Here is a 12,497-nt window from a genome sequence, read left to right as displayed (position 1 = left end):
CTTGCAGGAGAATGCAAATCTGTTTAAGGCTGATAAGTCATCGCAGATATGGCTGGACTACGTGGGATACATAGATGCGATCGTGATGGATGGATTCTTCAGCCTTGTCCACAAGTCTCTGCAGCTGCTCCTCAACAACATGGCCCCCGACGTAAGTCCAGCTTTGCCCCTGCTTTGCCCACGCTCGGGATGTGCCACCACCTGCTGTTTGGTGGCCAAACGTGCCCATCCCAGTGCTCCCCGATGCACCTGGGCAGCCAGTGCCAGAGGTGCCAGTGTCCCCCCTTATCCCCGCCACGGGGGACCGTGGGGGAACGTGGGACGTGAAGCACCACGCGGGGGCATTGACCTGTTTCAGGCAGACGTGGCCCCCTTGTTCGAGGTGCGCATGGAGCTGCGGGACGGCAGAGTGCAGTACCGGCCCTCGCTGGAGGCCACTGACAACGACAGCTTCATGGGGCTGGTGGAGAACCTGCTCAGCGACACTTTCGCGGCCGCGGCGTGCATACCCCGGCTGCTGGAGGGGAAGCTGAGCTACAAGGTCGGTCCACGGCGAGTGGCACCTCCTGGCTCTGCTGGAGCTGGGCGAGGACGCCCGGTGCCCTGAGCTGGTCCCCAAGAGCTCTGCCCATCCCTTCAGACCCCTTCCAGTCCCTACAGGGGCTCCAGGAAAGCTGGGGAGGGACTCTGGATCAGGGAGGGGAGCCATAGGACGAGGGGGAACAGTTGTAAACTGAAAGAGGGGAGATTTAGATGAGATCTGAGGAAGAAATTCTTTGCTGTGAGGGTGGTGAGCCCCTGGCCCAGGCTGCCCAGAGAAGCTGTGGCTGCCCCATCCCTGGAGGGGTTCAAGACCAGGTTGGACGGGGCTTGGAGAGACCTGGGCTGGTGGGAGGTGTCCCTGCCCAGGGCAGGGGGCTGGGACTGGATGATCTTCAAGGTCCCTTCCACCCCAAACCATTCTATGATTCTGTGATTCTATGATTCAGACGACCCTGGAGGAGCAGGCAGACCTCAGCGGGATGCGGGAGGAGGTGGTGTCACTGGTTGTCAGCGCCATGGCGGAAGGCGAGGAGTACAGCGCCAGCTTCGCAGAACAAGCCCACCTGTGGCTGCAGGACCCCGAGGAGTTTCTGCAGCACTTCCTCACCTTGGGCGGCGTCACCAGCCCCGAGGAACTGGAGCTGCAGCCAGAGGAGCCTGTGGCCCGTGGGACCCCATCCCTCCAACTCTTTCAGCAGGAGGTACGGGGAGGGTGCTGGGGATGCACCGGGTGCCCGGGGAGGTGCCGGCCGTGGGCTGTGACCGGCTCTCGTCCCCAGATCGACATGTGTGAGGAGCTGTGCGAGGAGGTGTCGGGGTTCGCGAACACCGAGGTGTTTGGGGGGTGGCTGCAGAGCGACTGCCGCCCCTTCAAGCAGGCGCTGCTGGCTGCCGTCAGACGTCGGGGCCTGGCGCTGCGGCAGCACCTCGCCAGCCACGTCACCAACAGGTAGGAGCCCAGTGAGCCCCCCGCTGGGGATGGGGCGCTCCCAGTGACCGCAGCCCGGCTGGGTTGTGGCCAAGGCACCGCTGTGTGCCCGAGGGATGGAGCCGTGAGGTGCGGGGGAAGCTGCCGGGCACCCCCGCAGGGGCGAGTCCCTGGCAAGCACGGGGGGCAGCCGTGAGCCCCGCCGGTGATGGCCGGTGAGCGCCGCCACCTTCCTCCCAGCCTCCAGGAGCTGGAGGATTTCATCCGAGAGTCAAACGCTGGCTTGAATAAACCTCTGGAGGAGGGAGACTATGACGGGCTGGTGGAGGTGATGGGGCACCTGATGAGGGTCAAGGAGAGGCAGGTGGAGACCGACAGCATGTTTGAGCCCCTGAAGGAGACGGTTGCCCTGCTCAGCACTTACGGAGAGGAGATGCCAGAGGAGATCCACCTGCAGCTCCAAGTGAGCCATGTGGGGTGCGGGGGGCCGGGCCCAGGGTCCCCGGGGCCAGGTTGCCGACGCCGTGCGGTGCTGGCTGCAGGAGCTGCCCGAGCGCTGGGACGGCACCAAGAAGCTCTGCCTGCGCGTCAAGCAGAGCGCGGCTCCCCTGCAAGCCAATGAGGTCAACATCATCCGCAAGAAGTGCCAGCAGTTCGAGGTGCCTGCCCCAGGGCTCGGGGGCGAGTGAGCAGCTTCTCGGCAGCTTCGGGCAGATGCCACCGCTGCCCCAGGTCGTCCCCCCTGAGCCCCGTCCTCCCCCCACAGGTCCGGCAGCACGCCTTCCGGGAGAGGTTCCGGGAAAAAGCTCCTTTTTCATACTCTGACCCAGAGCCCTACAAGTCCTTGAACAGGGTAAGGAAGGGGAGGACGCCAGGGCCACCGCGGTCCCCGCCGGCACTGCCCGGCCACCCCCAGCTCCATGCACGCCAGGGTCTGGGGAGGGACAGCTCTGCAGCAACGACTCTCCCGTCCCCACCTCGCTGCCGCGGGGATGGAGCCATCGCTGGGGCAGGGGACATGTCCCTGGCACACAGTCCCCGGCTGAGACCTCTACTTTTTCTCCATCCAGCAACAGAAGAGCATTGCCGCCATGGAGAGCGACATGGCAGCCCTGTCCAAGTCGGCCGAGCTGTTTGAAATGACATTCCCAAAATATAAACAGCTCAAAGCGTGTCACAGGGAGGTGCGCTTGCTGAAGGAGCTCTGGGACATGATCTTCCTGGTACGTGCCGCAGTCTGTGAGCCGGCATGACGGGGAGGGCAGGGGGAGGCAGGAGCACGGGGATGTGCAGAAGAGGCTTCTGGGGTGTGCGGGGCTGGTCCTCGCTGTTTTGAAGTTCCTGAGGCCATGACGAGCTGCCTGGCATCCACAGACGGGGGCGGCCAGTAGCCATCTGCAGTCGAGCACGGTGACTGGGAACCCTGGGCTCGGTGCTGGCCCCTGCGCCAGGGCACGATGCCCAACGCTGCTTCCAGGCAAGGGCTTGGTAGCAGACTGCTGCGGGCACCCGGTGCCAGCTGGGCATCACCAGCCAAAGGTGCAGAGCTGTTGTAGCTCCTCCGAGAGTCTCATTGCCATGAGAGGTGGGGTGAGACACGGGGCTCGTCACAGCGTTAGAGCAGGTCTGATGGCGTGGGGGTTGCACACCCCGGCAGGGGTGCAGCGGACGTGCGGACGCTGGGCATGTCGCTCTTCATCCTGGGCAGGAGTGCTTCTGCTGATTACACGTCCTGTGAAAACGTGTTCCGAATTCAGGTTAACACGAACATTGACGACTGGAAGACGACCAGGTGGAAGGACATCAATGTTGAGCAGATGGATATTGATTGTAAGAAGTTTGCTAAAGACATTCGGAGCTTGGATAAGGAGATGAGAAGCTGGGATGCATTCACAGGGCTGGACAACAGCGTGAAGAACATGATAACGTCCCTGCGGGCCGTGAATGAGCTGCAGAACCCGGCCATCAGGGACCGGCACTGGCAGGAGCTCATGCAGGCAACCAAGGTGCTCCCAGCCCTCTGCCCTTCCCTGGCTCCAACCCCTGGCCCCAGGGGCTCCCGAGATTTGCATCCATCAGGGGAAGCGCGCAATCTGTTTTAAAAGCTGGCCATACACAAATATTTGTGTTGGGGCTTTAAAAGTGGGTGTTAATGAGCTCGTTTGGGGCTGCCTCTCTGCGGAGGGAGTCCATGCTCTGACAGTGCCGGTTCTGCTCCAGGTGAACTTCACCATGTCCGAGGACACAACGCTTGCGGATCTGCTGCAGCTGAACCTGCACAAGTTCGAGGATGAGGTTCGTGGCATCGTGGACAAAGCCTTGAAAGAGTCGGGGATGGAGAAGGTAAACGGGGCTTGGTTCCCACCCTGCTTTGCTGAGAGCCCTGCTCTGCTGTGGCTCTGGCTGTTAGCGCTCGTGTTCCTGCTCCTGGGGCTGGAGCCCACAGGCAGCGCAGCCCCCGTGGAGCTCATGCTCTGCAGGAGACATTCCTGTCGCTGCCTTGCCTTCCCGCAGGGTCTGGGACTCGGCACCACAGCGTCCAGGTCATTTCTCATGCCCGTCTGCAGGTGCTGAACACCCTGGATGCTACTTGGGCAACGATGCTGTTCGAGCACGAGCCCCACGCCAGGACCGGCATCATGCTACTCAAGTCGAATGAAGTGCTCATTGAGACGCTGGAGGACAACCAAGTGCAGCTGCAGAACCTGATGACCTCCAAGTACCTGTCCTTCTTCCTTCAGGAGGTGTCGGGCTGGCAGCAGAAGCTGTCTACCACCGACTCCGTTATCAGCATCTGGTTTGAGGTGCAGAGGACATGGAGTCACCTGGAAAGCATCTTCATCGGCTCCGAAGACATCCGCAGTCAACTGCCGGAGGACTCCAAACATTTTGATGCTATTGATCAAGACTTCAAAGTGCGAAGCCCGTCTCCCCCCAGGCCTGTGAGAGCTCGCTGCCGGTTCGGGGAGAGCTGAAGCTTTTTTACTCTTGCAGGAATTAATGGCCGATGCGGTAAAAACTCCCAATGTTATTGAAGCTACGAACAGGCCTGGGCTCTACAACAAGCTCGAAGCGTTGCAGAAAAGGTGAGGTCTGAGTCATCTTGAGCGTTACGGAGAGGCCTCCACCGGCTGGTCAAGGGCCAAAGGAAGAGTTTGATTTTTCCAGAGTCTTCCTCAACGTGGCAATGATTTTGCAACAAGTGAAAAATAATGTGGGGGGGGGGTTAACTGCAGTTTTTCTTCCTCGTTTTCTTTTAGATTGGCGCTCTGTGAGAAGGCTTTGGCTGAATACCTCGAGACCAAAAGACTGGCTTTTCCCAGATTCTACTTTGTTTCCTCTGCAGACCTGCTTGATATTTTATCTAATGGGAACGAGCCAGCTGAGGTATGGGTTGAGCGTAAAGCGTGGGGCCAAGTCCTGTGTCTCTTGTGCAATAACTTGTTATGGCAGCCTGAAAACGTTTTTCATCCTGACGGACAGAACGACATCCCTGGCACCCCCCCGCCTGAGGGATGCAGCGCCCTGGGAGCCGTGTGGGAGTTAATCCACGTGGTGATTACGCCTCTGCGCAGGAGCGGGGGTCCCTGACCACTGCTGTGCCTCTGCTCTCAGGTGTCCCGTCACCTGCCAAAGCTGTTCGACAGTTTGGCCAAACTGAAGTTCAAGATGAGTCCAGATAAGAAGCCCCTGAAGATTGGCCTGGGGATGTTCAGCCGGGACGAGGAGTACGTGCCCCTCGACGCAGACTGTGACTTGTCTGGCCAGGTCAGCCGAGCTCCCGGGAGCCATCACTTGCAGGGACAGAGGTGGGCATGTTCCGGACAGGGATGAGCCTTTTGCTGTTGTGCACTAACGGCCTGGCAGCAGTTTTAAAATGTAATTGTGAAGCCTTTCAGCCAAAAAAAACCCACAGAAATGGGATCTATGTTACGGGGGCAGAGCAGCGCTGCAGCAACCTCCGTCATATAAACCCCCTGCAGCCCCTCAGGCGCTCGCAGTGTGGTTTTCCCCGCTCTGTTGTTCACCCTCTGACCATGCTCCATAAACGGCCACAGGAAGCGCCCTGAGGGGCCGTGTACCGGGGTCTGTCCTGCAGCTTGTTACGACATGCGGGGACCCGCTTGAATGCTGCCACGGGGTCACGCGCCCGCTCCCGGCGGGGCTTTACCAACGTCCATGCCCGGCACTTGTAGGGGGGTGTTTGTGTGCATTGAGATCAGCCAATGCTCTGGCATAGGAGATGGTGGGACAGGAGCTCCCAGGCTCAGGGCAGAGGAACACGCATGTACACTTTGAACCTAGGTGAAATTTAGGCAGAAGGTGCTGAGTGGGCTCCCTCGGTGACGTCCTGCCTGGGTGGGTCAAAAGGGGGACCCCGCAGAGTCCAGCTGGCAGCCGTCAGTGTAAACTGTGCATGACCAGAGCGGACACGGGCTGGGAGCCGCCGGCTCAGGGTTTGCTGGATGTGACCCTCCAGGTGGAGGTCTGGCTGAACCGCGTGCTGGCGAGCATGCGCTCCACGCTGCGGCGCCTCATCCCCGAGGCCGTGGTCACCTACGAGGAGAAGCCACGGGAGCAGTGGGTGTTCGACTACCCGGCACAGGTGGGAGCCGCCGTCCCAGAGCAGGAGCAAGCAGAGAGCCCGGGGAGGTCCCTGAGCCCTCGAGGGGACGGCGCATTTCCCTTTACGACCACATTTTGTCCCTGCGGTTTGCTGCAGGTTGCTCTGACGTGCACCCAGATCTGGTGGACTACAGAAGTCGGCATTGCCTTCTCAAGGCTGGAGGAGGGCTATGAGAACGCCATGAGGGACTACAACAAGAAGCAGGTTGGCATCCCTCGGACCTGAGCCGGGGCTGTCCTGCAGCCCCTCTCTGCTGCCGAGGTCTGGTCCGGGGGGGTCACCGGGAGAATAGGCAAAGCATGATGCCATTTTTCTGTTCATCATTTCTTTCCTTCCTCAGATTACTCAGCTAAATGCACTGATTTCACTACTCATTGGAAACCTAACTGCTGGAGACAGGATGAAGATCATGACAATCTGTACCATTGATGTCCACGCCAGGGACGTTGTGGCCAAAATGATCCTTGCAAAGGTATTCGTTACGAGATGTTTGTACTGCTTTGTCTCTGAGCACTGCTGAGCAAAGATTTCCTGTTATGTTATGGCTTTCCAATATCTTCAAAGTATCCAAACTGGGTGAGGAAAGCCTGAAGAAGGAAACCACACGTAGGGTCTTAGGGGTGCACGGGAGCCGGGGAGGTGGCAGCACGGCCGGGCTCCGATGAGGCCAGGCTGGGTCTCGTACAAAGCCAGACCAGGAGCGGTTTTGCTGGTTGCTGCCGAGCTCGGTGGGAGCCACGAGCCTCAGCGCAGGACTGCGCTGCACCATCGGGGGACGCGGGGAGGGATGGTCCTCACCCACCCCCGGCATTGCACTGGGACCAGTTTGCACGCTCTCCTCACGGACGGAGGTGACAAAAGGTCCCGGTGGGTGTTTGGGAGTTCACTGTCCCGGCGGGTCAGGGTGGGCAGCGGCGGTGCCCGCCCTTCGCAGCCACTGCTCCGCAGGTGGAGAACGCCCAGGCCTTCACCTGGCAGTCCCAGCTCCGTCACCGCTGGGACGAGGGGAAGAAGCACTGCTACGCCAACATCTGCGACGCTCAGCTCCAGTACTCTTATGAGTACCTGGGGAACACCCCCCGGCTGGTCATCACCCCCCTGACGGATCGGTAAGGATTCGTCTCCCCTCGCCTCCCGCTGCCCACGCCAACGTCAGCTCCGTGCCCGGTCCGCGCCGCCGGCACCGCTCAGCCCTGGCATCTCCCCTCCGCAGGTGCTACATCACCCTGACACAGTCCCTCCATCTCTTCATGGGGGGGGCCCCCGCCGGCCCCGCAGGCACCGGAAAAACAGAGACCACCAAGGACCTGGGCCGGGCGGTCGGCATGATGGTCTATGTCTTCAACTGCTCCGAGCAGATGGACTACAAGGTGGGGCACGGGGGAGCGGGACGGCGGCACTGAGGCAAGAGCCGTGGGGTGTCCGCCAAGACAAAGGGGGACCCTCTTTTGGGAAGCACCGCTGCAGCGTGCGCCCCCGTGTTCGGCTGCAATGCCCATCGCTGGTGCCCTGAAGCTGCTCCCTTCTCCCCCGGCTCGGCAGCCGGCGAGAAAATTGTGGGTCCAGCCCCGGTGCCATCCTGCGCCGCTCACTCCCACCACGCTCCGGCCAGCTCGTGGCCCTGAGAGCCCAGGGGGGCTGTAACGCTGCGGGGCATTTCCCCAGGGAACAGCACAAACCGTAACAGCTCGAGCAGCTGCCAGCTCTTGGGATTTCTTAACAAATCCCCATGTCGCAGCCTCCGCGTAAAAGCTTGGTGTCTGATGCCCGTCTCCGGTGCTTTCTCTCCAGTCCTGTGGCAATATCTACAAGGGGCTCGCTCAGACCGGTGCCTGGGGCTGCTTCGACGAATTCAATCGCATTTCAGTGGAGGTTTTGTCCGTGATTGCCGTGCAGGTGGGTGCGGCAGCGCCGATTGCGGTAGGGACTGGAGGAGCCTCTCGGCGTTTCCAGTTCTACTGCACGTTGTCTGGGTTACTTTCAAAGGGAGGGTTTGCTGCTGTTATTTGTGTTGTGTTGGGGGGCAAATGGAGGGGAAGGGCAGCAGTGCAGAGTCTTTGGGCATGTCTAAGGTCACGCAGACCAGCTGTGTCCCATCCCGGTGACCCATCACCCCCCCACGGGCTCTGCCACCCCCGGGGACAGGGTGCCGTGGTGCCACCAGCCCTCCTGAGCCCGGGGATCGCTGCGCTGCCGTGGCTTCGGCAAGTTGTTGATATTATTTCTAGCATTGCCGATGGCACGACCAAGCCCCCAGCTCGTTTTCCGCGGGCGGGTGGTGAGGGTGAGGGGGGGGTGCAGGGCAGGGACGCCCGGGGCTGCCGGCACCGACGGCTCTGCTCGCCGCCAGGTGAAATGTGTTCAAGATGCAATTCGCGCCAAGAAAAAAACATTCAATTTCCTTGGAGAGACGATCGCTCTGGTCCCCTCGGTCGGGCTGTTCATTACCATGAACCCGGGCTACGCAGGACGGACAGAACTGCCGGAAAATTTAAAAGCTCTGTTCAGGTCAGTGTGTAACTGGCAGCCGCGCTACATCCACAATGTGAACTTTGCTAGTGCAAATGAGGACATTTGTGTGTACTGGCCGCCCTTGTGTCAGGAGACCTTGGCACCCCGGGATAGCCCTGCTCAAAGCCCCTGAGATGGTCACAGGCTGGGGGGAGGACACTCAGGGTGTCTAATTGCCACCTTCAGCTAAAAATCTAATTGAGAATAAGAAAAAAAGATGGTCAAGCACTGGAAGGGGTGGCCCAGGGGTGCCGAGGGATCTCTGTCCTTGGAGGAACTCAAACTGTGACTGGAGAAGGCCCGGGGGACTGAGCCCTGCTTGGAGTGGGAGGCTGGATGAGAGACCTCCGGAGACCCCAACCGGCGTAAATGACTGCCCGAATCTCTGACGCCAACAGCAGCAGGGAACCATTTCTATTGGAAACTCGGGTGCAAATTCTTTCTGTCTGTGGGGGGCGAGGGGGGCGTGGATGTCCGTGCACAGCCCTGATAACCTGCCCTTGCTCTTCTCCAGGCCCTGCGCCATGGTGGTCCCTGATTTCGAACTGATCTGTGAAATCATGCTTGTTGCAGAAGGTTTTATGGATGCTAAGCTTCTAGCAAGGAAGTTCATTACTTTGTACACACTCTGCAAAGAGCTACTATCTAAACAGGTGATTTAACAATATTGCAAGGTTCTTTAAGATGAAAGAGTTCATTTGAATTTCAAACCTGAGGGATTGTAGTAGGATTGCTGGTAGTAACGTGCTGGCTGGCGTTCGGCAGAGTTCAGGTCTATGGCTGGACAAATTCCACTTCCAAGCTGGCGCATCATATGGCATATTTCTGCCTTCTGGAAGAAATCAAGCGGTCCAAAAATAGAATAGAATAGAACAGAGCCAGTTAAGATGAGAGCAGACAGATATTATTCATCTCAGCAGACGTGATTTACAATAAAAATGTGCTCCTAGGAAGCAAGCCAGACGGCCGTCCACCTCGTGACTGACTGGGGCTTGTCTTGTGCATAAGCTCATTTAAGTCCAGCCTGCTGGGCACCGCCTGCGTAACCTGGGTGTGGGGCGGTGGACGGGGTGTTAGTCTGTAGTGGTGTTTAAAGCAGTTCTCCCTCACCAAAGGGGAACTGAAATACTTTGCTGCCTGTTGGCAGGACCACTATGACTGGGGGCTGCGGGCCATCAAGTCCGTGCTGGTGGTAGCAGGTTCCTTGAAGAGAGGGGACCCCGGCCGCGCCGAGGACCAAGTTTTGATGAGGGCTTTACGAGACTTCAACATCCCCAAGATCGTGACAGACGACTTGCCCGTCTTCATGGGGCTGATTGGAGACCTGTTCCCAGCCTTGGATGTCCCCAGGAAGAGGGACCTTGACTTTGAGAAGGTACAAGCCCTGGCGCAGCACAAGCGCCAGAGACATCCCAGCCCTGGCAGCATCCAGAGGCTCAAGGTCCATTTGGCACTTCTGGGGGCGGCCGCCTCGTCTCTGGGGTCTTGCCGAGGCCGTGACGGCTGCCTGTGGCCACTGCACGCTCTCCCTCCCAGATCGTTAAGCAGTCCATGCTGGAGCTGAAGCTACAGGCGGAGGAGAGCTTTGTGCTGAAGGTGGTGCAGCTGGAGGAGCTGCTGCAAGTGAGACACTCCGTCTTTGTCATCGGCAACGCCGGCTGCGGCAAGTCCCAGGTAGTGGCAAAACCATCCCCGAAGACACGGATCCCCTCCTGCTCCTGGGCGAGCACATCCCATGGCCTCCCCGTCCTCTCCATGAGGACGTGGCCACGCAGACCCCAGCTGCAGCAGCCCTGGGTAGGGGATGGCAGCACGGCCAGTGCCCGTGGCCACCCCGGACACTCCAGCACCGCATGTGCTGGGCTCAGCCCGTGGAGTTGAGCAGGTTTGGGACGGGACTGTCCCTGGGCTGGCCGGCATGGCTGCGGTGCCAGTGAGACGGGCTGGCGTGGCTCCGGGCTCTCACAGCACCCCGGCCAGGAGCCAGCTCTGCACAGGGAGGTCTGGCGCCTTCCCAGCGGCTCTCCAGGCCTGGGTGCTCCGCAGCGGGTGGGCGCAGGGCTCTGTGCCCCCAGCTGCAGGAAAGGCTGCCGAAGGCTGCGGGCACCCTCGTAGGAGCAGCGGTGCGCGGTTCCCCTCTCTGCAGGTGCTGAGGTCGCTCAACAGGACATACAAGAACATGAAGCAGAAGCCGGTCAGCGTGGACCTCGACCCAAAGGCTGTGACCTGCGATGAGCTGTTCGGGGTTATTCATCCATCCACGCGAGAGTGGAAGGACGGTGAGACACCAACGCTTGTGCATGTGGCCACGAGGGTGGTCGCTTACCCCAGGTGGGACCTGGCACAAACCATCTTTCAGCAGCTGCTGGTGCATAGGCAAATACCTTCATAAAATGTGACTCTATAAACACTTTGGGATGCGGTGACGGGAATGGGAAGACCTTTTCTTGGGGCTTTTAACTGGAGTGTGAGGGAGGAGAAATGTGTTTCAGGGACGTACCCAGTTCCACGTGTCCCTCAGCAAACGGGCTGTGAGTGGAAAGAGCTGCCAAGGACAAACCCACGTGTCTCTCATTGGAGCAGGTCTGTTTTCTTCAGTGATGCGTGACCTGGCCAACATCACACATAAGGGGCCCAAGTGGATCATCCTTGATGGAGACATTGACCCCATGTGGATCGAGTCCTTGAACACAGTCATGGATGACAATAAGGTCAGTGTCATCACACCCTAGGATCTTTGCTTGCTCATCAGTTGGGGTGATCACTTGCATTTGTGCCTGGGCCCCAAGATCAGGGCATCCTCCCATGACGGGCTACTTTCTCCAGGTTCTCACCTTGGCCAGCAATGAGCGCATCCCCCTCAACCCCACCATGCGGCTTCTCTTCGAGATCAGCCACCTGCGGACTGCCACTCCAGCGACCGTGTCCCGGGCAGGAATCCTCTACATCAACGCCACGGACCTGGGCTGGAACCCGTGAGCCCTGGGAGGGAGACGGGACGGGACGGGATGGGACGGGACAGGATGGACAGGTGCTGGCCCCCCACGCGCTCGCCTGCAGCCCTGCCTGTCCCTCCCGCAGAGTTGTGACCAGCTGGATTGAGAAGAGGACGGTGCAGTCCGAGAAGGCCAATTTGATGATCCTGTTTGACAAGTACCTGCCGGTGTGCCTCGAGAAGCTCAAGTCCGGATTCAAGAAGATCACCCCCATCCCCGAGATCACGGTGATACAGATGGTGCTGTTCCTGCTGGAGTGCCTCCTGACACCGCAGACCACCCCCCCGGACTCACCCCGGGAGCTCTACGAGCTCTACTTTGTCTTCGCCTGCGCCTGGGCCTTCGGCGGGGCCATGTTCCAGGACCAGGTACAGCCGCCCACCCAGCTCCATCCCTCGGCTGCATCCCCTTGGAAAATACCGGAGCAACAGGGCTGGCCAGTTTCTGAGTGTCTCTGTTCGGTTCCTCCCAGCTCGTGGATTACCGCGTGGAGTTCAGCAAGTGGTGGGTGAACGAGTTTAAAACCGTCAAGTTTCCTTCTCAAGGGACAATTTTTGACTATTACATTGATCCGGAAACGAAGAAATTCATGCTCTGGACTGAAAAAGTGCCAAAATTCGAACTCGATCCCGAAGTCCCTTTGCAGGTATTTCCCACAAGCTCTCTGTGTTTGTGTGGGGTTTTTATTCATTACTCCATGGTCTCACCCCTGAGCGTCGCTGGGGTGGCACAGGGATTCGGGATTCGGGCTGGCTCTGCCACTCCACCGCGCGGGCCGGCGGCACCCGGCAAACCCCTTGGCTTTCTGTGGCTCTGCTTCACCCCGCAGAAACCTCAGCCAGAGCTGCAAGTTGCAACTCTTCTTTTTTAATATCTCAGATTAACACGCGGC

General features: G+C 59.5%; 1 protein-coding gene across 1 annotated transcript in view; it reads left to right on the top strand.

Moving 5' to 3' along the window:
* Nucleotides 1-12,497, top strand: part of DNAH17 (dynein axonemal heavy chain 17) — a 28,514-nt gene continuing 16,017 nt past the window's right edge. The window contains exons 1-28 of the mRNA XM_054221497.1: nt 1-151; nt 359-541; nt 990-1,492; nt 1,712-1,934; nt 2,014-2,130; nt 2,238-2,324; nt 2,542-2,694; nt 3,229-3,477; nt 3,692-3,814; nt 4,039-4,386; nt 4,466-4,557; nt 4,732-4,858; nt 5,087-5,239; nt 5,952-6,077; nt 6,195-6,302; nt 6,439-6,570; nt 7,047-7,207; nt 7,312-7,468; nt 7,890-7,994; nt 8,449-8,606; nt 9,124-9,262; nt 9,757-9,984; nt 10,146-10,283; nt 10,756-10,888; nt 11,193-11,320; nt 11,436-11,584; nt 11,691-11,973; nt 12,078-12,251. Coding sequence (XP_054077472.1) covers nt 86-151; nt 359-541; nt 990-1,492; nt 1,712-1,934; nt 2,014-2,130; nt 2,238-2,324; nt 2,542-2,694; nt 3,229-3,477; nt 3,692-3,814; nt 4,039-4,386; nt 4,466-4,557; nt 4,732-4,858; nt 5,087-5,239; nt 5,952-6,077; nt 6,195-6,302; nt 6,439-6,570; nt 7,047-7,207; nt 7,312-7,468; nt 7,890-7,994; nt 8,449-8,606; nt 9,124-9,262; nt 9,757-9,984; nt 10,146-10,283; nt 10,756-10,888; nt 11,193-11,320; nt 11,436-11,584; nt 11,691-11,973; nt 12,078-12,251 — 4,743 coding nt within the window. The 5' untranslated portion in view covers nt 1-85. The remainder of the gene's footprint in view (nt 152-358; nt 542-989; nt 1,493-1,711; nt 1,935-2,013; nt 2,131-2,237; nt 2,325-2,541; nt 2,695-3,228; nt 3,478-3,691; nt 3,815-4,038; nt 4,387-4,465; nt 4,558-4,731; nt 4,859-5,086; nt 5,240-5,951; nt 6,078-6,194; nt 6,303-6,438; nt 6,571-7,046; nt 7,208-7,311; nt 7,469-7,889; nt 7,995-8,448; nt 8,607-9,123; nt 9,263-9,756; nt 9,985-10,145; nt 10,284-10,755; nt 10,889-11,192; nt 11,321-11,435; nt 11,585-11,690; nt 11,974-12,077; nt 12,252-12,497) is intronic.

Source organism: Rissa tridactyla, chromosome 15, assembly GCF_028500815.1.
Source record: "Rissa tridactyla isolate bRisTri1 chromosome 15, bRisTri1.patW.cur.20221130, whole genome shotgun sequence".
Lineage (NCBI taxonomy): Eukaryota > Metazoa > Chordata > Aves > Charadriiformes > Laridae > Rissa > Rissa tridactyla.
The sequence above is the reverse complement of the archived record's forward strand: the minus strand, read 5'-3'. Positions and strand labels throughout refer to the sequence as shown.